The sequence below is a fragment of the Leptonychotes weddellii genome, chromosome 14 (genome assembly GCF_054177405.1).
Source record: "Leptonychotes weddellii isolate Sample4059 chromosome 14, ASM5417740v2, whole genome shotgun sequence".
NCBI lineage: Eukaryota > Metazoa > Chordata > Mammalia > Carnivora > Phocidae > Leptonychotes > Leptonychotes weddellii.
This window is the reverse complement of record NC_138382.1, coordinates 68,980,906-69,003,631: the sequence shown is the minus strand read 5'-3', so window position 1 is coordinate 69,003,631 and position 22,726 is coordinate 68,980,906. Positions and strand designations below refer to the sequence as shown.

Genomic DNA, 22,726 nt, shown 5'->3' with positions numbered 1-22,726 from the left:
GTTACATGCACCAAAGTTTAGGTTCTGGAAAATACCACACCATTGGTGGGGGCAGGTCAATACGGCTGGTGAGATTTTGCCTTCTCCGGCTTTCCTGTAGCTTTATTTTCATGAAACCACTGTGCATTGAACTGAAAGCGTCCACCAGGCTGAGAAAGAGCGAGTCCAAGCTTCTGAGACGGAGCAAAAAGCAGTTGATGACTAAGGATGACAAACGTGGGCCACATAGCCCGCTGCTCTCTGTAGCCTCATCAACACCACTTGCCTCAGCCCAGGTCTGAAGTTAGACTGATGATGTCACCAGAGTCTCTTAAAGGGCTCATCACTCACAGCCACTTGTCATATATTATTCAGCGCATCTATAATGCATGTAATATTTTCTACCAAATTTCCATTCCTTTCTTTTCGTGACCAGGGAAAGAAAAATAGAGTCAGGATGACTTTTTCCAACTCCTCATCCTTACTGCCCTTCACTGAAGAATAACCTCATCTTGAGTTACCCCCGAAAATGGTCATTCAGCCTCTGGTTTCATTAATAAGGATGAAACTACAGTTTCATAATTATCATCTAACTAATGCACATTCTATATAGACAAGTAAATGGATTTCCCCGCATCTTTTCTTCTGGTGTCCACAGAGATGGGGACACAGCTGTCGCTTTTTCTTTCTCTCTCCGTTATTCTCCATCTTATTTTTTTGAAACTTTGGGACTGTATCAATTCTGTTAGAAGCTTTCTACCTCCTCACCTCCTATAGAGTTAATGAGAGTCCCCGCCGAGAATCTGACATCCTCATGGTTCGAGTGTGAATCTAATTAGAACCTGGGATCTCAAGGATCAGGAGGAGTCATGTAGGGGAAGGGTTGTTTCAGGCAGAGGGAATGAGATGCCAGGGTGGCTCACCCCATCCTAGGGCTTGTGAGGAACTGAAAGAGGCCAGAAGACAAAGCTTCCCCTGAAGCAGCACTCTGGACGGAAGGGTAGGCGTCAAGGACAAATGGTGTTGGAGTTAGCCTGGGGTGTGAGCCAAGGCAGTGACACAGTGCTCCACACCCAGAAGGGCTTGGTGCCTGGTTTAATGCTCTGTTGTCACCATCATGAAATTGTCAATACTTTTTGAACAAGGGGACCCACGTTTCTGTCTTGCGCTGGATCCCACAAATGGTGAGGGGCCAGTCTTTGGGGAAATCCACTGGCCTGAGACTCAGTTTCTCCTTTTGTAAAATCGAGAGCAGATCCCTCCTTCAAATACACTGTCATGAGGATTAAATGAGATTATGAATAATCGGTGCATTGTATAGTAAATGGTGCCTAATAAATATTCCCTTCTCCTTAGCTAAGAAGGTCTATCGGAATCACCGGAGAGGGAGGGGCAGGGGCCTTGGTTTTCAAAATTCACTTGCCTGTGTTCCCCTCTGACAGATTCTGACTTCCAGGTGTGGGTTGGGGGAGGGGTGGTGGTTAGGGCCCCTTCAGTGATACCGATGTACACCTGAGCTTAAGAAAAGTAGCCTTGGGTTTTCAGAGATCTAGCTAAGAAGCAGCTTAATAGAGAAGAGCAGATGGAGGGGGAGAAATTGATGGACCACAGCTGATCCTTAACATAATAAAAAACCTGTTAAGGAAGAAAGAGGTCACTGATAATGCTGAAATGCGCCATGAGAACTCGTCCCATTATCAAGGTTCCTATAAAATGTTCTGCTGTCCATTTGGCCTAAGAAGTACACCCCGAGGAAGAGGCGCCGTGGACAGGAGAAGCCAGGGTCAAGGCCCAGGGTGGGGGTCAGGTTTGGATTTATCGTCACCTTAATGACCCTAATACCATACTCGATTCCTGAAAAGAAATTGTAGCTAGAGGGAGTAATCCTGAATTATGTTTATCCCACCCAGATTTTAGGCTTTGACATTCTTCTAATGAAAAACCTGAAGCCTATCCTACTTGAAGTAAATGCGAATCCCAGCATGAGAATCGAACATGAGCAAGAAGTAAGTACTTTGAATATCTCCTTGAATAAATTGCCCAACTGCTGCATGTGGTCACTCTCATGCTGCTCACTTGGCTAAACAAGATTCAACATTCTCAAACTGGCACAGCAAACTTCTGCCCAAGTCTAAATAATTTCAGTTTGGTTGAGCTCTGAGCAGAGTCTATAAATATAAGACCTATCCGACCCATGGTAACTTCCCAGCATGCCGTTCTTCCAATTTTTAAGGTCTGCGGATATAGGAACAGCTGAGCCTTTCCATCAGTTTTGACATGAACTAATTAGTTAGCCTCAGGAGATGAGCTAATTGAAATGCTATGAATATGATTTAGCCATGTCGACATACTTGAATCACTAAGATAAATAGTACATTTAACAGTGGTTATATTTTTCCTCCCCCCTTAAAAAAACACACACACACGTAAAAAAGACTGGAAGGAAATACACCAAATACTAATATTGGGTTTTGGGGGGACTATGTAGATTCTTTTAATTTTCTTAGCCCCTTCTATATTTCCAAATTTTCTACAACGAGCATGTATGATTTTGATGATTAGATTAACATAGTGCTCTTTATGTATGTATTTCCTCTTTATGTCTTTTGTCGATTTGTTAAAGGAAATTGCCATTGTACAAATAGCATGAAGGGAGCCTTTAAAAATTCTCTTCTATAGATTCATATAAGCAAAACCTAACTAACAGTACAGCCAATGAGCTGGTGCTGATAGTCGCTTGGTACCAAGTCACTCCCTCCACTGAAACAGAATCCTACCCATTCAAGCTTTCTCCAGGGGTGTTTGAAAATGTCCCCAGCCTTGTCGATGAGGAAGTGAAGGTGGCCGTGATCAGAGACACACTGCGCCTCATGGACCCACTCAAGAACAAAAGAGAGAACCAGTAAGTATTTTTTATATCATTCATTTCTATCAACTCTGCTCCCCATGTCCTAGCCATTCGGTTCTTAGGACATCGTAACGTTGTGAGATGAACATATTAAACCAGCTAATCCATCATATTTTCATTTATGGATATCAGCCTCTGAATATAGTGACTTAAAATCAGGAGATGGATATATATATGAATCCGACGTTTGGGATTCAGCTGATGAATTTTTAGCTGATTGTTACTTGAATCTAGGGAGTCTCTTCCACAAACCCACTCCGCCCCACCCCCCGAGATGGGATCTCCTCTCACCCACTATTGGTGACATAGTGCTTCTCTTGGAAATGCTCAAGCCTAGGGAGAGAGCAAAACAAAGCCAAGGAGAGGACCACAGGCCACTTGGATGTGATAAAGATCATTTCCTTTTTACCTTCTTCGTGATGCCTATACTCTTGCATTATAAGCTTTTTGTTTCAACGTTCGCAGAGCCAATTTAAGGAAATTCCGGAAGTTCTATCATCTTTACAGCAGTATAATTCTCTCTGTCCCCCCCACCCCGGGGCAGGTTACCCTGGTCGGGATGCTGGTGGGAGTGGGTGCCCCGCCCCTCCCTCCATGGAATCACCCCTGAAATGAGCGGCATCTCATTTGGGTATTTTGTTTGTTTTGTTTTTGTCAAATTCCTAGCTCTCACAAAGTATGGGTTAAGTAAATATCGTTATGCTTGTTTGAGGCAGAAAAATCAAAGACAGGCATTTCAAATAGCACTCTTTGTACCCCCGGCAAATCAGATTGACCTAAACGCTCGCAGACAAATAAAGCCCTTGTCAGCACGGTCCAAGACTGCAGGGAACACTGGCTTCCCCTTCCTGAGCAAGGGGTGTTCTGCAGGTCCTCCACCTCACGAACTGGGCTCACACCAGAGATACTGTTAGAATATTCTGCAGTGGTGCTTCTCCCCTGGCTTGCGCACTAGAACCATCATAAACACCAGTGTGAGGGCCCCCACTTCTAGGGACACTGATTTTAATTAGCCTGAACTGGAGGCCTGGCCACATAAGTCTTCCAGGTTCCCTAGGGGATCCTACCGAGCAGCCGAGGTTGAGTGCTGCTGCCTGGCAGGAAATGTCACTCTGTAGGAGTGTTTGTCTTATTCTGAGTCCGGCTGGACGGTGGCTGCTCGCTTGAGCGCCCCTCTGGAGCGTTCTTCACCACATGAGGCACAGAGTGCGGCTGCTGGCAAGACTTGGCTGAGAACGTTCACCTGCTGCCCGTCGGGCCAGTCCTGCCAGACGTGGCTCCCACCGATTAGAGCTGCAAAGTGGCGTCCCATCAGGTCCCCCGCATGCTCGGTGTGGCTCACACGCCACGGCAACTGGGAGCGCGACCACTCGTCCGGGCACGCAACGGCTTTCTTCCGCCAGCCCTAAGGGGAGGCAGCAGACGGAGGGCAGTTTGGTCAGGTTCATTGCAATAAAACTAATCTACTCTCCGAGGGTTACTGATCTCCCTGATAGAGATGAGGTCTCGAGAGACTGACTGTACGGCACTCTGGGGGGGCTTGGGGGGCTGTCCATGTCAGTGTGGCAAGCTAGTACAGATCTTTAAAGATGACCTTGACACATGAGTGCTCCAGTTGTGTTGGTGGGAACAAATTCGAAGGCCGTTGTGTGGCCACCAAAAATAGGAAGAGATAGAAGAGGATCACTGTATTTTCACGCTAAATGGTACCGAAACATGATTAGCTTTCTTTTTCTTGGTTTAGGTGTTTTGCTTTACCTACACCTGGCATTCTGGATCATCTCTGTGAGCTGTAGATCTAAAACTGAATAGCAAGGGGGCACAGGACCACAGGAAGAATGGGAAAGACATTTACAACTTACCAATCATAAGTAGCAGAAGCTGGTTTTAACTGAAGCATGGGCTTTTTTTTTTTTTATTGATAACCAGGAACAGTTAAAACTTCTAGAACCTGACCTCGATTCTAATATAAAACCCTTCTAGCTCCCCCTTTTCTTACCTATAAGGGTGCATATTAGTAGCCAAATGTCATTTACTGATAATTTTCCTAAATTTCACCTTAAAAAACTCCCAACAATGATTGTCTACGAAAGTACTTTGTAATCTGTAAAGTGCATTTATATGTAAAGAATTATTATTACCATTCTGGTAACTTTATCATGCAGATAAAAAGGCTAAAATTATCCTCAACTCCTCTGTGTAGAAATGTTTCAGAATCACTTGAAAAAGCAATGTATTTAGGCCCACAGAAAATGCCCAGTGTTGTAGTGCTGAATCATATGTATCCAAAGCTGAGGCCATGTCATTCCAGCTGCAGAAAACAACATCACATAGACTTCTGGGTTGGGAGGTAGCTTTAGAAACCGGAGTGTTTTGTGTTTAAATAGGATCTGACCTAAAGCTTTAAAAACAAATGAAACCCTAGCCTTTCGCTACAACTCTTTAGCAAAAGAGAGTCTGAAGTGTCCCTCATTAATTCCTTCTTGAGTACAGATTGTCAGCAAGACCAGTGAGGTGAGTCTTCACTATCCCCATATAGATTGAAGAAAAATGGTAGATAGATGTCCTGACCTCTTCATGCCTCTGAACTTCCTCGGGAAGGTATGGAGGGGGATTGTGTCCATGTGTGAAGCATCTTCACACACCTCGGGGGCTTATGGGCTGGGTTCAGTTTCCTGGTGGGACTGAAAGCAGTCCCCATGCCTTCCAGGGGAACAGGAAATTGTGACTGCTGGTACCTATCTTGGCAAGCTGGAGCCTCGCTCGAAGATACCAGATTCAAATTCTGACCTCAGGGATGTTGTGGAGCTGTGTGAGCCTTGGTGTCCTTTTCTATGAAATGGCATTTAAATGAAACAGGAAACCTATTGATAAATAGTAGCCACTTAAATGCTTAGTTCACTACTCAACAATAAAATTCTCTACTAAAGTATGAGAAAACAAAATTAAAGCTTAGCTATCATATCTTTTCTGGTATACTTAAAGCAGAATTTTGAGTTGAAAACCAGTGACATCCTAAAACTGAAGCTGCTGGGTCACTGTGAACTAGAATTGACATTGGAGCTGGTTGCCAATGGAACATTCTGTTTCCAAGTATTAAGATGTCACTGGCCCGGGCATATTTCTTTGTGGATTAGGAGAAAATAGCTTTGGCCCCTGAAGGAATAAAATAGCTGTCATACGAGAACTCTTTTGAACTATGATACATTTTATAATATCTAGTGACTCTGATTTTGGAGGCACTGAAGGGACATGGGAAAGGGGAGGCTAATGGGTTGGGACTCTGGAAACATCATATATCTGTACACACACATATATGGTGATAAAATTCACATAATATAAAATTAGCTATTTAAATTCCATGGCATTTAGTATATTCACAATGTTATGCAACCACCCTAGTTCCAAAATGTTTTGTCACCCCAGAAGGAAACCCTATACCCATGAAGCAGCCACTCCTCATTCCCACCTCCACCAACCTACTCTCTGACTCTGGATATACCTATTCTAAATACTTCGTATAAGTAGAATCATACAATACACAGTATTTTTGTCTGGCTTCTTTCACTTAGCGTGTTTTCGACGTCCACCCATGTTGTATCATGTATCGGTGCTTTATTCCTTTTGATGACCAAATAATATTCCATTATGTGGATATACCATGTTATATTATCCATCTGTCACTTGGTGGACCTTTGGGTGGAAGCAATGAACTGTTTTATATTTCGGCATTCTGTAGATTTCATTTGAGAGCAAAGAATCTTTCCTGCTACAAGAAATTTTTTAAAATTCCTGGTTTACTTCAACCCCCTCATTTTATTGAGATAGAAACCATCATGCCAGTCAGCTCCCTGGCTCAAGAATCTCCCTCTGAAGCGTCCTGCAGACGAGCAGCCTATGTCCTAGTGAGGCGCTGGGTGCGGCATCAGCCTGGTCTGGGGTATGTTGTTAACCTCCGGTCACTGTACTGTGAGCTTGGCCAAGGCGCCCTGTTCTCTGATCTGGTCTCTAACGTGGGAATCAAGGTATCTCCTTGGCTGGATTGTCATGGTCATCATATGAAGTGACACCGAGGAGAGAGCCTCCTGACATCTGAAGACATTAGACAAATGCCAGTTCTTAGGCCCACCAAGTGGTCAGTCAGGCTTTGAAGTTCTGTTGATGGTGACAGGTAAGTCACCAGCTTCTGAGGCAGTCTATCTGAGGAATGTACCTGACGGTTCCGCACATGTGAATCATACAAGACAAAAACCTGGGCGAAGAAGTCACAAAGCTAGTTAGAGGCAGCATGGGGACCGGATTCTGGGTTCCTGACTTTGACACCAGTGTCCACTTCGCTTTGCCACGTTGCTCCATTGACCTCCAGCTTCACCTTCCATTCAAAGCTAAGCTTGTAAGATAAGGAGAAAAAAAAATCAGGAAAATCAATGGAGAGTTTTCCTTTGCTCAAGGGATTTGGGCAGCCTAATCTTTTTTAAAACTCCTATCCAGAGCAGAAGTGAACAAATTGCATCCCCTGATTATTTAAAAAACAAAGTGATTGTTCCATCAACTGATTCATTTTTGGAAGGTCGGTTTGCCCTGGGGAGCCATTTTACTGGTATTTTTCTCCCTTTCCGGAATGTAGGTGTTTCTGGTAACCAGGTTCCTTTCTCAGGAAGCATAGCCCTTAGGACCCCTGAGAAGTGTAAGTGAAGCCAGAGACAGGCTTGGAGGAATCGGAGGGGACTTTTTCGATATCGTGTTGCCACGTAGTGCCCAGGAGCTGAGATATAGACGGACTGGCCCATCTCTTATTCAGAAGCGCCTTTTGTATTTTGGAACACAGCTTATATAAGGCACAGAAGCGCCTTTCCCCACAGCAACATCTCACCGGCCTCTCCCAGTTTCGCTTACTTTCTATCACAGCAACAACCTGGTGGATTAAAAGGGGAGGACTCAGGCTGGTCCGAGCCGCTTTTGCCCAGATTCAGAGAGGTTTGTCCTCTGAAGGCTTCACTGGGAGCTCAGGCTTCACTTCTCACCTTGAGTCCAAGCATATCCCTCGGATCCTGCACCATGTTTAGAGCCAATAAATTAAATGAATCCCCAGATTAAGTTGATTCTACATAGAATCTGGGATAAAGGTGGAACATTCTAAGAGGAATGAGACCAAGGAATCTCCCAGTGGCTCAGTTTCACAGCTGGGGCTTTGTACCAAGACCAAGGAATGTAACTCTGTCCTGTCCTGGAGAAGAATATCAAAAACACATGAACCAGAGGTCCTCCAAGCCCAGACCCCTGCCACTTAAACTGGCGGTATATCCTACTGAAATCTCTTCAATGGGAGGGAAGAGAGACTCCTAAAAAGTCTAGACTAAACATGTCTTCAAGAATGCGGGACGCCATCTTTCTTACCAGAGAGTGCTCTTCTGCAAACAGTCCTTCAGAACAATCATCTAACCGTCCTGACCAATGGCCCATCTTGCTTGCGCAGCTGACATTTTGCTGAAATTCTGGGTTTCATTGATTCCCAAGGATTCCTTTGTGGTAAGACCCTACAGATCAGCACACACTGACCCCGAGCCCCTTTGAAGATTTCACGTAAATCAGGAGTCTGGGTCAGAAAGAGACGAATATTTGCATATTTATTGCATGTCATTGACACCATGCAAGGATTAGAGAACCAGCTATTGGCTTTTAGAGTATTTACTGACTTACTCTGTGCCAGGGAGAAGTCTTACAAAAGTGAATTAGCTTACAGGCCGATGGGAGAGGCAAGACCCACACATACAAATAAATCTGTAAGGTAGAAAGTACCAAGTGCCCTAAAGGAAAAGACAGATTGCCAAGGGAGAAAACTGTAAGGAAAGATTATTTACTGATAAGAAGAGTTAAAAAAAAAATCTGGCTAGGAGGAGGTGGCATTTGAACTAAGGTTTAAAGATGAGTAATATTTGAAACATACAAATGGAAGGATGTCCTTGGTGGAGGAAACAAAGTCACAGGGCTCTGTTGGGGGAACTTAAGGAGTTCAAATCAGCTGGAGAGGCAGGTGGATGAAGTGGATTCACAGAGAGGAGGTGGTGCTGGGGAAGCAGATGAAGACCCAGACGCCAGAGGGGGATGGCCTTGAATGGCAGGCTAAGAAAATCAAAGCTTGTTCTCAATCCGCGGTATCTGCGAGGCCATTAACTACATAAAATTTTGTGTATCTGTATATTTTTCCTGGAGAGAAGGCCAGGAACTTCATTATGTTTTCAAGCAGTTGAGGACCCCAACAGTCCTATTATCATCAGAGGCCACAGGGAGCTGGAGCAGTTTGTCCAAGGTTGGGGTGTTGCGGCTTTAAGATACATTAAGCCCTCTGTACCTCGAAGCGTCCCACATTTTGGATGGCAGTCAGCAAACTAGAAAAATGTGTGTGCTGTTCAAGTAAGAACAGACAGGAAATGGCTAATGATAAGTGCATTATGTTACGGGCAAGAAATAAAACCAGACAACTCTCTTTCATTTGAAAGTGTTTAAACATTAAGTCAGAAGTAACCAGTAAAAGCCTCTTTTGCGTGAAGTTTGTTGAGCAGGAACCACTTCCGAGACTTATGGGGAAGGTGGAATTTCCTGAGCTGAGTAAGAGTGTCATTTCAGAGACCATTAGGCAGGAGCCGAGCCCCTCTGCCAGCAGGCAGGCCCGCTGTCCCTCTCGCCCCAGCTGGGAGCAGATGGGACACTAGACAAGCATATGGCCAGTGAGGCACCATTATGGGGTGGTGCGGAATTCTGCGGGGGCCCTTCCAGAGTCATTCCAGGTAGTGGTGGGGGTAGCAAATGTATTTGGAGATTTCCTTAGGAGTTGCTTCAGTGAGCCTTAAATGTTCATGTGCTTTTAAATGAGGAGTTGTTAGCTTTTTGGAAGGAGGCAGTGTGGCCTGGGTTCAGGAGACTGAGGTTTTGGTACCGGTTCTTCTTGGCCTTGGATAAGTCACTGTGCTTTCCTGCACCTGGTTTCCTCATCAGAAATAAAACCAAGAATGAAAGCAAGGGAATGCCAGGTCTGCTTAGCTCTTGCCTTGAAAGAGAATGGAGGTGAAACTATTTAGCACACGAAAGAGATGTGTGCCCACCGGGTATTATCATATCATTACCTGGGTGGGTTCAGGCCTTTACTGTAAACTCTGGGCCAGGACTCGTCTTTTTATCTTTAAGTACTGAATAGGAGTAGGTGTGTATGAGTGATGGGTTATCTCCTGTGAGGAAGCTCTGTGGCCAGCTAGGTGGTTACTTCATTTCCAGTAATGCTCAAAACCAGAATGAATAAAACGGGAGCCAATGCGTGGAAAACATCAACATACAGCAGGATCTACACATGGCACAAGAGAGAACAAGACCAGACAGAAACTTATTTGTGCGTGGCTGTGCGTCCCAGACTGCAAACCTATGGACAGTTCAGAAGAAGGCAGGGTGAGCCAAGGATTAGGGGGAATCCCATGAAATGGTTGATATTAGACCTTTTTTTTTTTGGACCTACAAGAACGGCAGTTTCCAATAATTCAGCTAATAGCTGGCCTGGAGTGGTCAAGGCACCCTTCTTGAGGGAGGTGGGGCTTATGTTCCCTTGGGTTGGATTTGGTGAGAAAAGAGAAAACAAGTTTTGGGGAGGAAGGATGGAGGCGGGCAGGGTGGGGGGCGGGGGTTAGGCAGGGCTGGAGAGGTTCATGGCAGGCCAGGACCACCAGTCATGCTTCCAAAAGGGCCCTTAGATGGAGAGGACAGAGGCTTCTTCTCTGCTACTCACTTCCTATTAATTTTTTTTCTCATTATAAAGTTAGTATGTGCTTGTTATAAGAAAAATTAGAAAATACTGAAAAGTGTATAGCATGAAAGAAAAATCTCCCTCAGATTCAAGTACCCAGAGTTAACCTTTATTAACTTTTTAGTTCATAAAAATAGTATGTTCTTCTATTTTGTTTCATAGGTGAGGCCATCCGATCTATATAATTTTTGTGTGCTGTTTTTATTTTTTTCCTTTGTACATGACAGCAATTTCCCCTTCGTGCTTGGGGGGAAAAGCATCGTTTGCATCAGCGGCTGGGTTAGAATCAGCCTCCGTATTGGGGAATGTTTAGTTTATTTCCAGCATCTTGTGCTTAAAGCTGTGTGTGCAATTTAGGATGTTGTCTTAGCATGGAGGGAGCCCCTGAGGAAGCAGGAGAGGAGACCCACTCATGTTTTGAACGCACAGGTAGGAGAGTGCTGTGGGTGAGAGTGGGCGCCCCAGAGTCAGATGCTCTGGGGTGAATCCAGGCACTGCCATTGACAGCTGAAAATGGGACAGAACGTCCTCCCCTTTCTGTACTTTGGTTTCTTCATCCGTAACAAGGAGTTCGCAATAGGTTGTTTCTAAAGCTGCAAAGCAATGAGAACTTCTTAATTTGGAGGGAGAGAAAAATCCTGCTTATTCCTAAAAGACTATTTGTCTCGGGAAATGTCTAATCTGAGTGTATTTAAATAAACCAAACAATTTGTGTAACCTGGGGACTTTCTTTTTTAAGGGAAAAACAGCGCGAAGGAAGAGGTGGGCAAAGTAAGTGGGAAGGGAGCTCCAGCGGTGACAAGTTAATCTTTGGCTGCGAGGATGGATTTGATTTCCCTCTAATTATCTGCTAGGTTAAAAGAAATGAAAGATCAAAATTAAAGCCAGTTTTAGTCATCATTTGAAAGCCCTTGGATGTCACACCCAATGGTGGGCAATATTCTCCAGTTGCTTTAGGTCCTTTTTATTCAATTTCCATTGTTTGCTTCATTTTCAATAGCGAAAGAGCCCCTGGCAACCCTCCCCACAAAAGCTAATGTCAAGGGGTGGGAAGAGGTGGGACTTGAGCAACTTAGAGCCCTGGGACCCACCCCCAAGCTCACCCCCCTCTGGGGGCGCTCACAGCCACAGTGAGGCTCAGCCGCTCAGTGAGTGCACTCCCAGCCGGGGGTGGGTGGGGGGATGGGGGGGTGGGGTGGATGTCTTCATTTGCTTGGAGAGGATCACTTTCTTCCTCCGGATGGACCACGCCTCTGCAGCACCAGAGGCCAGCCCGGAGAAGCTGCAAACACATGCATGAGTGCATGCATGTGTGCATGAATGAGTGAGTGTCGAGGGATCTTTCCATGTGGTCCTGTGCTCGAGGCTGGGTCAGCGGTGCCCCTGAGCCTTTGCGCGGTGCAGGGTGCAGTGGGAGTATCGGCAGCAAGGTGAGCAGGATGGAGGCCATGAGAGGGGCCTGGGCAGAGAAAACAAGTCCCTACAAGGACCCCATGGGGCTCTCGGGGCACAGAAAGGAGTCCAGAACTCCAGCTGCTTGGCTCATAAGAGCTCCAAGCTGGAAACAGTCTAACTGTCCCCCAACAGAAATGCACCAATCATGGATATGCACTCACTGGAGTACTCTATGTCAATGGAAATGTGTGAGCCACACCTCTGTGCATTGATATGGATGTTGAGCCAAAGAATATCTACAGTATGGTTCCAATGAAATAAAATTTAAAACAGGCAAAACTCAACTGTATTTTGTAGAGATGTAACCCTAAGTGGCAAAAACATGAAGAAAAGCAAGGACAGGATGTGAAAGCTGTGGAGAGTTACTTCTGGGGAGGGATGGGGAGACAGGGTGTGACCTGAGAGGGACACAGGTGGGCGATAGAGACCCCGGCCGCGCTCTAATTCTTCATCCAGGCGGTGGCCCAGTAAGTGCTGGAATTTCTCTGTAAGTGCACACATCTGTCTTACGCACTATCCCACATGTGTGCTAGAGCAGTTTTACAGGTGAAATAAGGAAACCCAGCATGGCTGGATTATAGCACGTAAGCACGGAGGGAGTCGGGAGACAGGGCCAGATGCTGCCGGACCTACTGGGTCAGGCCCCACATTTTGTTTTTGTCCCCCCAGCAATGTTTTAAACAGCAGGGCGGCATGCTGAGATTCGGCCGCAGCAGGAAAACCAAACTGGAGCGAGGCGAGCGTGGGCGCGGGGCAGCTGAGAGTTTTGAGACGGTGATTGTGTGCATTGGGTGTCAGTGATGGGGATGGAGGGAAATGTTGCAGCCACTAGGTATTTAGGAGGATGAGGGGATAGGACTCAGGATGAGTCTGATAAGCTGTGAGGGTGAAGGAGGACTCAAGAAAGGGGATAGGTTGGTTAGCCCCTGCAGAGACCAGGCGACGTTCCACAGGCCTGGGGTTTGGGAGTCTACGCATCGGGGAGGGGGCAATGGCCAGTGATGGGAACGTTTACCTGTGTGCGTACATCTGCCAGCCCCCAGCTCCTGACAGGTGCATTTCTGCACACCAGGACCTCTCCAAGGCTCCGTAAGGGAGAGCGACTAGAATCTATCCTCAGAGGCCTGGTTAGGAAATGGGATTGGACATCCCCGTGCTCAGAGGAAAGGGTGGAGGAGAAGAAAAGACCCCAGGGGCCGCCATGTCCATTTTTAGCTTGCATGGTTGTGGTGGTTGTGTGGGAGAGGGATAAACCCACAGACCCCAAAGGGCAGAACAAGGAAACAGGGAGGAGATATGCAGAGAGATTTATTTAAGCTCAAGGAAAAAAAAAAACCCCAAACCAAAAAAACCAACCTTACTTGGCCTGAAATGATAAAGGTTGACCCAAAGGAGTAGTGAGTTCCATGTAGCTGGAAGTATTCAAGCCGAGGCTAACTGGCCAGAAGCAGGGAAGGAGCACCAGCTCTGGGATCAAACAGACGTAGGTTCAGTTCCAGGGCTGTGATCTTGGGCAAGTTGCCTGACCTCTCCAAGTCCCGTGTCTTCCTCTGCACAATGGGACAACGGGTGGCTGCAAGGATCACATAGGGACCAAAGCAGGTCTCCAGGTACACTCATTCCACAGCATCTCTTGAGTTCCTACTGTGTGCATGACACTTGTGGTCAGCCTGCATGCAGGCCTGCCCTGGACGTTAGTGGGGCCTGAGAGAGAGTACACATTGAGATCTGAGCCTCCTACCAGCCCCTCCTCCTCTTCCCACTCCTGACTCCACCCACCATTGCAAGGGGTCAGGAGATTCTCCAGGTCACACGCCTAAGCTCTGTCCGCACCAACCCCCACCCCCAGCGGGTCAACTGGGCTATCCGTCAGGTCTTGGGGGAGCACACCAGAAGCACATTGGCCCTTGAAAGGATGGACTCGGCCATTTAGGAGGGGACAACAGGGTCCTGGGTACCAGAAGGTGTGGGGCACAGACCCCATGTGGGCACGTGTGCTTGGCCTAGAGGACTCCTTGCCCCACAAGGAGGGAGGCGACCAGAGCTGTGCTGAAGCAGGACCCTCTCCAGCGGAGAGCCCAGGGCAGGGGCTGGTTGCCAGGTCGAAGTGCAGTATCTTCTGCAAGATTCTTAAGTGGGGGTGCTTAGTTATCTCGGGGATGCTTGGCCATGAGCTCTCCTGGGGTCTCAGTGGCAGGCTGAGAGGAAGGAGCAAAACCAGGAAACTGGGGGAGATGGCGAGCGGCTGGGGAGGGGCGGGACGGGGCCAGCAGCCCAAATTATAATCTGGGTCAGGGTTCTCAATTCCATGGTAGTGGAGGGAGTCTACGGCAGAGTGCTGCGGAGTCCCCGGGCGGTGGCAGGAGGAGCCTCCTGATTTCAGGCTATCCAGCCAACCTGGGAAGGACAGAGAGCATAAGTGCCTCCCCCGGGCGTGGGGTGGGGGCTGGGGGTGGGAAGAGAGTGGCAGTGACCAGGCCTCAGCCACATAGCCTGGAGTTTGAGATAGAACCACAGCCCTATTAGAATCCCAGCGTGGTAGCTGGGACGGCACAGCTGGGCATCGGACTCTGAGTCAGCAAGCCCCCCCACCCCAGGCCCCATTCTACTGGTGCTCTCTGCTGAGGCCAGTACGGGCTATAGGGCTGGATAGAGGCAGAGTCCTCAGAGGCAGGCCCTGAGAGCCCACAACTGAGTAGGGGCAGAGGGGCGAGGCTGCAGGGTCTGTAGATGGGTGGTTCCCAAACTTTAGCAGCCTGTTAGGAGCCCCCACCCCGGGGGAGGGGAGGGTTGTTTGAGGCCAGATGGCCGAGTCCCACCCCCAGCGTTCTGATTGTTCTGCATTTCTTACAGGGTCCTAGGTCATATAGATGCTGCTGGTCCAGGCACAACCCAACTCTTTGAGAACCACTTGCCTGCCAACCCTGGGCCTGTGTCCACCCCAGACCCTCCGCCCCTGTTGGCGTCTGGCACTGTGCTCTCAGTTGGGTAGTCAGGAGGACTCATCCTTATGCAAAAGAGATGGACGAGGCCCCTGGGGAGGGAGGCCACTGGAAACACTTTGGCCAGTGATACAACCCTACTCATGGGTGTTTGCATACGACCACAGGATTGAAAAGGCAAAGCAGAAACACTGCATAAATTCATGTTTTTATTTAATGTTTCCTTTCCCTGCCTTTCTGTGCAGGCTTCTTAAGATGAGTCAATATGGGGGTGCCTGGGTGGCTCAGATGGTTAAGCGTCTGCCTTCGGCTCAGGTCATGATCTCAGGGTCCTGGGATCGAGCCCCACATCGGGCTCACTGCTTGGCGGGGAGCCTGCTTCTTCCTCTCCCTCTACTGTTCTCCCTGCTTGTGCTCTCTCGCTCTCTCTGTCAAATAAATAAATAAAATCTTTAAAAAAAAAAAAAAAAGATGAGTCAATATGAAATGATTGTAAAATCTAACTTTTAAGGCACAACCCACCCCCTTTGAAATGGTTCTTCCAACGAGGGGGAAATGTTGCCGATTTTTTCCTCTCTTCTTCCTCTTCCAGCTGGTTTGCAGGCCAAGTCCTAGATGTATTCTTCCTAGATGTATTTGAGCCTTCCCCTACCACAGAGCAAGTGGTGGGGAAAATTTTTTCTCTAGGCAACAGCAACATTTCTGTCTCATTTGTTTGGTTTTGCGCTGTAACATGACAGCTCGTGGGGCCACTGATTCGAACTTAGGTCCTTCTAGGAATGCATCGTTCACGATCAGTAAATACAACAGGTTGCAGATTTTAGCCATTTCATTATCGCAAATGGAAATGAATGCTTCCTGGCCTCGTGACTAGTTTAAAATGTATTTTTAAAAAATACAATAGACAAGTTGTATTTCACTCCCAAATTTCTTTGTAGTTCTGATCCACTTCCCATTTCAGCATTATCTGATTATCCTGAGGCCGTGAGCTCTATTTGTCTTTGGGGAAATTTGGTGGCAGAGTAACTTTGTCCAAAACCGTGGAGGAGTCTAAGACATTTCTAAGGAACAGGTCATTTTAGCCCCATTTAGTTTGTCCTTGGATCTGTAAATGTCCTTCCTGGCACTGGAACTTGGAGCAATACTTTTTTATAAATGGAGATGTAGTGTTGTAGAGGCGTCAAAGGGTTCTAGAATCCAGTGGGCCTGGGTTTGAATCTTGACTTTTCTTTCCTCTTGCCACTGTGAAACATGGGGTAGTTACTTAACTTCTCAAAGTCTCGGTTTCTTCATCTTTAAAGTGCAAGGAATAATAATAACTGCTTTTAACGGAATTATTGTGATTGTTAAATGAATAAAAATACATAAATCTGTAGCATAATGATGGAACATAAGTATAATAAGTGATAGTTATTTGACAATTACCCTTATTGCTGTCATTATACAAAATGCCTATCACAGCACCGAGTGCAGAGTTCAATAAATGGTAATTATTATTACTATTATTATCATTATAATTCATACAGATGGACATATATCAGGAATGCAATTTTCCACCATGCAAATTATATGTGTTTTATTTTTTTAAGATATGTGAGCCAAGAGGAATTTACATAAGTAAATGAACATTTTAATGAAGTTTAGCAAGATTAAAGTAAATCAACGGTGCTCATATAAATAGTTTAATTAAGGTAATCCCTGATGCAAAACATTTGTTCAATTTGTGCCTCAAAATGAAAATGGGTACCATGGATTTTCCAGAACTTCTCTTTGCTGTGCGTGGGTATGGGGACCTTAATAAGAACAGTCTGGGGTGCCTGGGTGGCTCATTGGGTTAAGCATTGACTCTTGGTTTTGCCTCAGGTTGTGATCTCAGGGTCCTGAGATCAAGCCCTGCATTGGGCTCTGCGCTCAGTGTGGCATCTGCTTGAGATTCTCTCTCTCTCCCTCTGCCCTTACCCCACTTGTGCTCCCCCCCAAATAAATAAATAAAATCTCTTTAAGAAAGAAAGAAAGAAGAAAAGAAAGAAAGAAAGAAGAAAGAAAGAGGAAGAAAGAAAGAAAGAGAAAGAAAAATGAAAGAACAGTCTTCTCGTGGAAAGGCAGCTCTGTCTGTAAGGGAGATGATGTGGGTTAGGAGTCAGGATCCCGGGCCTCACCCTGAGCTGGACTTTGGGGCTCCCCACCCTTCTCTGGGCTGTGGCTTGTTCATCTCCAGAGTCTGCTGCAGCCTGTAAATGCTGTGATTTTCTAAGTGCTCGTGATTTGTTGCCTTTAAAAAAGAGAGATATAAAAACTAAAAAGGAAGATTTCATCCTTTAAAAACACTGAGACTCTGCAAATTTTGCCAGTTGCTTTTAAACCACCAGGTATTAGGTGCCAGATATTTGAGAGTGGCTTAATTGGAAGTGGTGTTTATCATCCGGAGTGTAAGCACTTGCACTAAATGTGTTTTTGACGGTCTCTTGCCACCCAGCTTCTTGCTTCCAAACAGGATGATTTGCTTCTCCGTTGCATTCAGAAGAAACACTTTAGTCCTGGTTACCAATGTTAATTAGTTTGGAGAAACGGGATTGTGTTGCTAAAAATAGTTCTGATACAGAAGGCCGGTTTTTTTTGGTGCTTTGATAATCTGGCTGCTTCATCAGGGGGGACATTAGGAGGCTTTGCATGTTCTTCTCAATCCAAGTTCATTGCTAGCATCCTTGAAGTTGGCGAACCAGCGCTTAGGATCCCCGGAATGGTGCTCCTCCCTGTGCTTAGCAACTGGGGATGTGGACAAGGCCTCCCATGGTTTGGATCTTAGCATTCATTCTACCAGTGGTTTGTTGGTGGGAAATCTCTCCTCCGGTCTTAGAAGCCTGTTGGATTGGCCTACGACAGCCTGATAGTGTGTATGCATGATGTCAGTGAGGTGAACAGCCTCACCTTGCTGTAAGAAAGGGAAGGCATGCTGGTGTGGGAGACCTGGGCCCTCATCTTGGCTCTGCCACAGAGCTGCTCTCTGCCACATACTGTATCCAGGCCTGTGCGGAGGCCTGCAGACAGGAAGCGGATTCTGTACGGCTCCCTCGCCCAGCTCCAGCATGTGGACTTTCTTATCTCTTCACTGAGGGGCTTGGGCTTGATTGCTGAGAACCCTTTCTGTTCTAACACTCTGTTGGCTCAGTTATTGGTAATAATGGTAACAAGTCTCAGGCTTGTTGTTTACATGGGCATTTTGGTACAACTTTGGGGGCAGGCAAATCTCTGGATGAGTTCCAAATTACCCCAAAATGTGTGCTTAGTTTCTGAGGTTGGTTGTACCCCACATCAAGTTTGTTGTTGGCTCTTTTCTGGGGGGCAGGCAGTCTCCATAAACTGGCTCTTGGCTCCTTTTTAGTAGTTGAGAAATGCTTTGGTTAATTTTCTATTCTGGGCTCTTAGTGGCATCCAAATTGCTTTATGTATTACCTCAGATTAAGATCTCAGAATTGGTAGGGGCATGGCATCGACTTGATTTATGATGTAGTCATTTGAAGCTGTGTTTTCTCTTTTAGTTTTACATTTGAGTTATTTTGGGTGATATCACCCCATTCTCCCATTTTTCTCCTCCTTAAACTCTGTGTTCTACTCTGAATTCCAGGGATTGCATTCATATAGTGTAGTAATGTTTTGGGCAATTTGTCACATACGTGCTGACATTTAAGCTACCTCTTCTTTAGGAAAGCGCTCTGGCCCTTTCCAGGCTTTCTCTGTGAAAGGGGGATCGTAATGGTCAGAATCTTTGAAGAAGGCCCAATCCACAGCCCTCTTTTCTGCCTAAAATCTGAAGTGATTGGGAATAAGACAAAAGAATAAAGGGGCTGAGGGCCAAAATATCACTGTTATTATGGAAAAGGTGACATTGGAGAATGTGTCTTGTGTCCAGAGGCGAATGAGCCTCCCACTGCTGAGTCCAGAGAGTCCTGAGAGCCCGGTTTCCCACCCGCACCAGCAGGATGGCGGGAACCAGAGCGAGCCCTGGTGGCAGAACCTGTGCCCCCAAGAGGACAGGAGGAAGGGCTGACGGGCTTCCCCCCAGTTTCTCTCTCCACACTCACTAATCAAAAAAGGACCTTAATTTCCTCAGGGGTAGAGTGAGGTGGGGCAGAGAGAGTCCAAAGATGTTATGCTGAGGCCCTCCTGTCACATGGAAAGAAATATCTAAGGTAGAAAAACAGTGTCTCCCCTCCCCCCCCAAAACAATGATACTTATGTCACAGGAAGCAGAGTGGGCGTGGGGTAAAAGGACAAGCTCTGGAGTCTGACAGACCCGGTTCAAAACCCTAGTCTCCACTTAGAGGCCGTGTGATCAGAGATGAATTCCTTCACCTCTCTACACCTTACCTGCAAAGCAGGAGAAAGAGGCCATCACTGGGAAAGTCAAGTGAGATAATCTGTTAGGATGCCAGGCACAAAGTAAGTGCTCGATAAATAATAGAGAGTCAAAAGAGATAACGTGTAGAAATGTCCTTTGTAAATGATACACTTTTATAGAAATATAAAGAAGTATTATTATTTGTGGTGTGGTATTAATAAAGTATTGAATCCCCTTACTATACAATAGTGTTCGGGCCCCGGATGTAGGCCTCTTTAAATAGGCTGGGGGGTACCTGGTGGCTTGTGATACATGTCTTCTCTATCCGCTCTTACAAAGAAGATCCATGACCCAGAAGGGAAGAAGAAATTAATTAACGAGAGACTTCCTTGCATCAGAATGACCATTCCTTTGATTCCAGCTATTTTTGTAGATTCTCCTGGAAACTGTCGTGTAATTCGGTAGCAGCCACTAGAAGGTCTTCCCTCCCTTTAATTTATGCCGAAAAATCATTAGCAGGGCTTTGACACAGGCTGAAATGCTGCCATCAGGCTCCGAGGGCCAGCTCCATTTGCCAGAGGCAGCCCTTGAAGGGCACTCAAGAAAAAAACCGTCTGTTTCCTCTAGTCCTTCCAGTCACCACCACCAACGTCACATTCACGGAGGGTTACCGTGGCCAGCTACTTTCTTGTCTAGTCTTTCGCACAACCCTGCGAGGCTGCATCATTCCCACGTTACCATTACAGCGTTTGCCCACCTACACGGGCAAGCCCGCTCATGTGAGAAGAGCTAGTAACATCTCAAAGCCTGGAAGGAGACCCCATAAGGCCCCCTTGCAGCTGTCTTGTCATTGACATTTGGGGTTAACCAGCAGAGCGCCCCTTTTCTTGGCAACTATTATTGCTAATATCTAGCCACAGCTGCATTTTTTGCTTTGGTTCTATTTGTTTGTTTGTTTTGTTTTTGTAATGACATTTGCTTTTCTCCCTTGACCCGCGAGCATTTGAGCATTGCCATGAGGAGTGAGGCTCTCTGGAGAAGGTCCTCATCACACACTCTGTGCTTAGGTCAGACTCTCTTGCCTCTGTCCTGGTGGAGAAACCATACCCCTTGGCACCAGGTTTTGAGGATATGAATGGTTGGAGTTTCGTTCAGTTCTAAAGAAATGTATGAGCCCCTACCCTTTTCCAGGCCCAGGGGTGGAAATTAAATAACAGTACCTATCGTGCATGGTTGAGGTAATAAATGGGAAGTGTCTACAACAGCCCCCAGTACATGGTGAGCACTCAGTGAGAGCAACCATAGTGTGATTCTTGGTGGTGGCCTTGGGGAGCTCCCAGCAGGCTGGCAATGACACTGTAATCGACGATTCCAGTGCCATTGGGTGACTAGAGCGGTACAGACTGCCCAGAGGGGAAAACATAGGGATTAGGCTGGAGAAGGGCTGGCAGCTCTGCCAGATGGAAGAACTGAAGGCTCGGGCCATGTAAGCTGGGGCAGAGCAGGTTGGGGATGACTGGTAACTATTCTCACATGAAGGGAGGTTCTCTTGGGAGGAGCACATTTATTCAGTACGGTTCCAGAGTGGAGAGCCGAGACTAACAGAATATCCCGCAAGGCAGATTTGGGGTAAATGTTAGCAAAAAGTTCCTAATAATCAGGGTTTTCTAAAGTGGAGCAGGGCTGCCTGGGGACCCTGCTCTCTGTCACCAAAGGGCCCAGGCAGAGCCAGGGAAGGTGAGAGGTAGAGGAGGGAGAGGCCGGGGTTTGGTACCGGAGAGCGACACTTGAGCCAAACTTGTGCACTTGCCACAAGTTTGGCTCAAGTGATCCCAGGCAGGTCACTTGACTCATCAGACTCTGCTTTTCTTGCAAGGATCCACTGCCAAGTGCAAAAGCACTTTCTTCACTGGGGAACACCATGCAAAGTGTGACTTTTGCTTGTCGGCATCACTGTAATTACTGCAGAACATGTCTTTGTCATGTCTCAGTAGTAAATGCTTGTGGATTGGGTTAATTAATGAACCAATGATTTCCCCCCAAAACCTGGCCCTGAAGGTTGAATTTGGGTCTTATCCCCAGAGCCTAGTACATGTAGTGACTCCAACTTAGAATGTACTGCGTGAAGGAGTGAGGGAGGGATGAAACCTGTTCATCACGGCTACCTAACGTGGTAGTCATTGAGCTAAGCACTTGCAGGCATCTCATTTCATCCTAAACATAATCTCATGAAATTGTGGCACAATCTCATGGGTGGGAGGCTGGCCCAGCTGGCCTGTGGGTCACTCTCTCCTTTCAGATTCCACATTTCTGGGGCAGCTATACTCTTGGTGAGAAATGTTTGGCCCTGTGACTGGGGGAGACACGTTCCCCGAGGGAGCCAGGCTCTCAGCTTGCATTGGGTTGCGTTCGGGCTCCTGAACGGCGTCGTGTCTGCACCAACCTCAGGCAGGCAGTGGAGACTCCGAAAGCAGTGCTTCACTCACCCCTGAGTGGTCCTGCAATGCTACCCCTCCAGGAACGGTCTAACCCATGCAGAGGATTGCCATAGCCCCCGCTTGGCAGCTGGAGTCTAGGGCTGCGGATTCTGTGATCCTGAGCGTCACCTAACTCGGACTTTGGGCAAGTTGTTCTTCAAGGCTCGGTTTCTGTATCTGTAAACGGAGACAATACCGGGGCACCTGGGTGGCTCAGTCAGTTAAACGCCTGACTTTGGCTCAGGTCATGATCTCAGGGTCCTGGGATCGAGCCCTGCATCGGGCTCCCTGCTCAGTGGGGAGTCGGCTTCACTTCTCCTTATTCCTCTGCAGCTCCCCTTGCTTGTGCTCGCTCTCTCTCTCAAATAAATAAATAACATCTTAAAAAGAAAAACTGAGACAATACCAATCTCTTACACTTATTGTGAGGATTGATGTCAAATGCTTGTTTAGTCCATCGCTTGGCAACGGAAGGGCTCAGAAAGTGGCATAGAATGGTCATCATCGACTGACTTTTAGAGTTTTCAAAACATGGTAGATATCATTGGGTGAATGATTGCTACTATAGATAATTACTATAACTTACCTAATTACACAAACATATATAATATAAAAGGCTAGTATCCAAAACCTATAAAGAACTTATCAAACTCAATACCCAAAGAACAAATAATCCCATCAGGAAATGGGCAGAAGACATGAACAGACATTTCTCCAAAGAAGACATCCAAATGGCAAACAGACACATGAAAAAGTACTCAACATCGCTCGGCATCAGGGAAATCCAAATCAAAACCTCAATGAGATACCACCTCACACCAGTCAGAATGGCTA

The 22,726-nt window shown here is 46.6% G+C and overlaps 1 protein-coding gene across 5 annotated transcripts in view; it reads left to right on the top strand.

Moving 5' to 3' along the window:
- The window catches only part of TTLL11 (tubulin tyrosine ligase like 11), a 213,588-nt gene that overhangs the window by 98,719 nt on the left and 92,143 nt on the right, over positions 1-22,726 (top strand). For all 5 annotated transcript variants that reach the window (XM_081803512.1, XM_081803513.1, XM_081803514.1 and 2 more), the window contains 2 exons: positions 1,890-1,985; positions 2,766-2,881. In XM_081803512.1, coding sequence (XP_081659638.1) covers positions 1,890-1,985; positions 2,766-2,881 — 212 coding nt within the window. The remainder of the gene's footprint in view (positions 1-1,889; positions 1,986-2,765; positions 2,882-22,726) is intronic.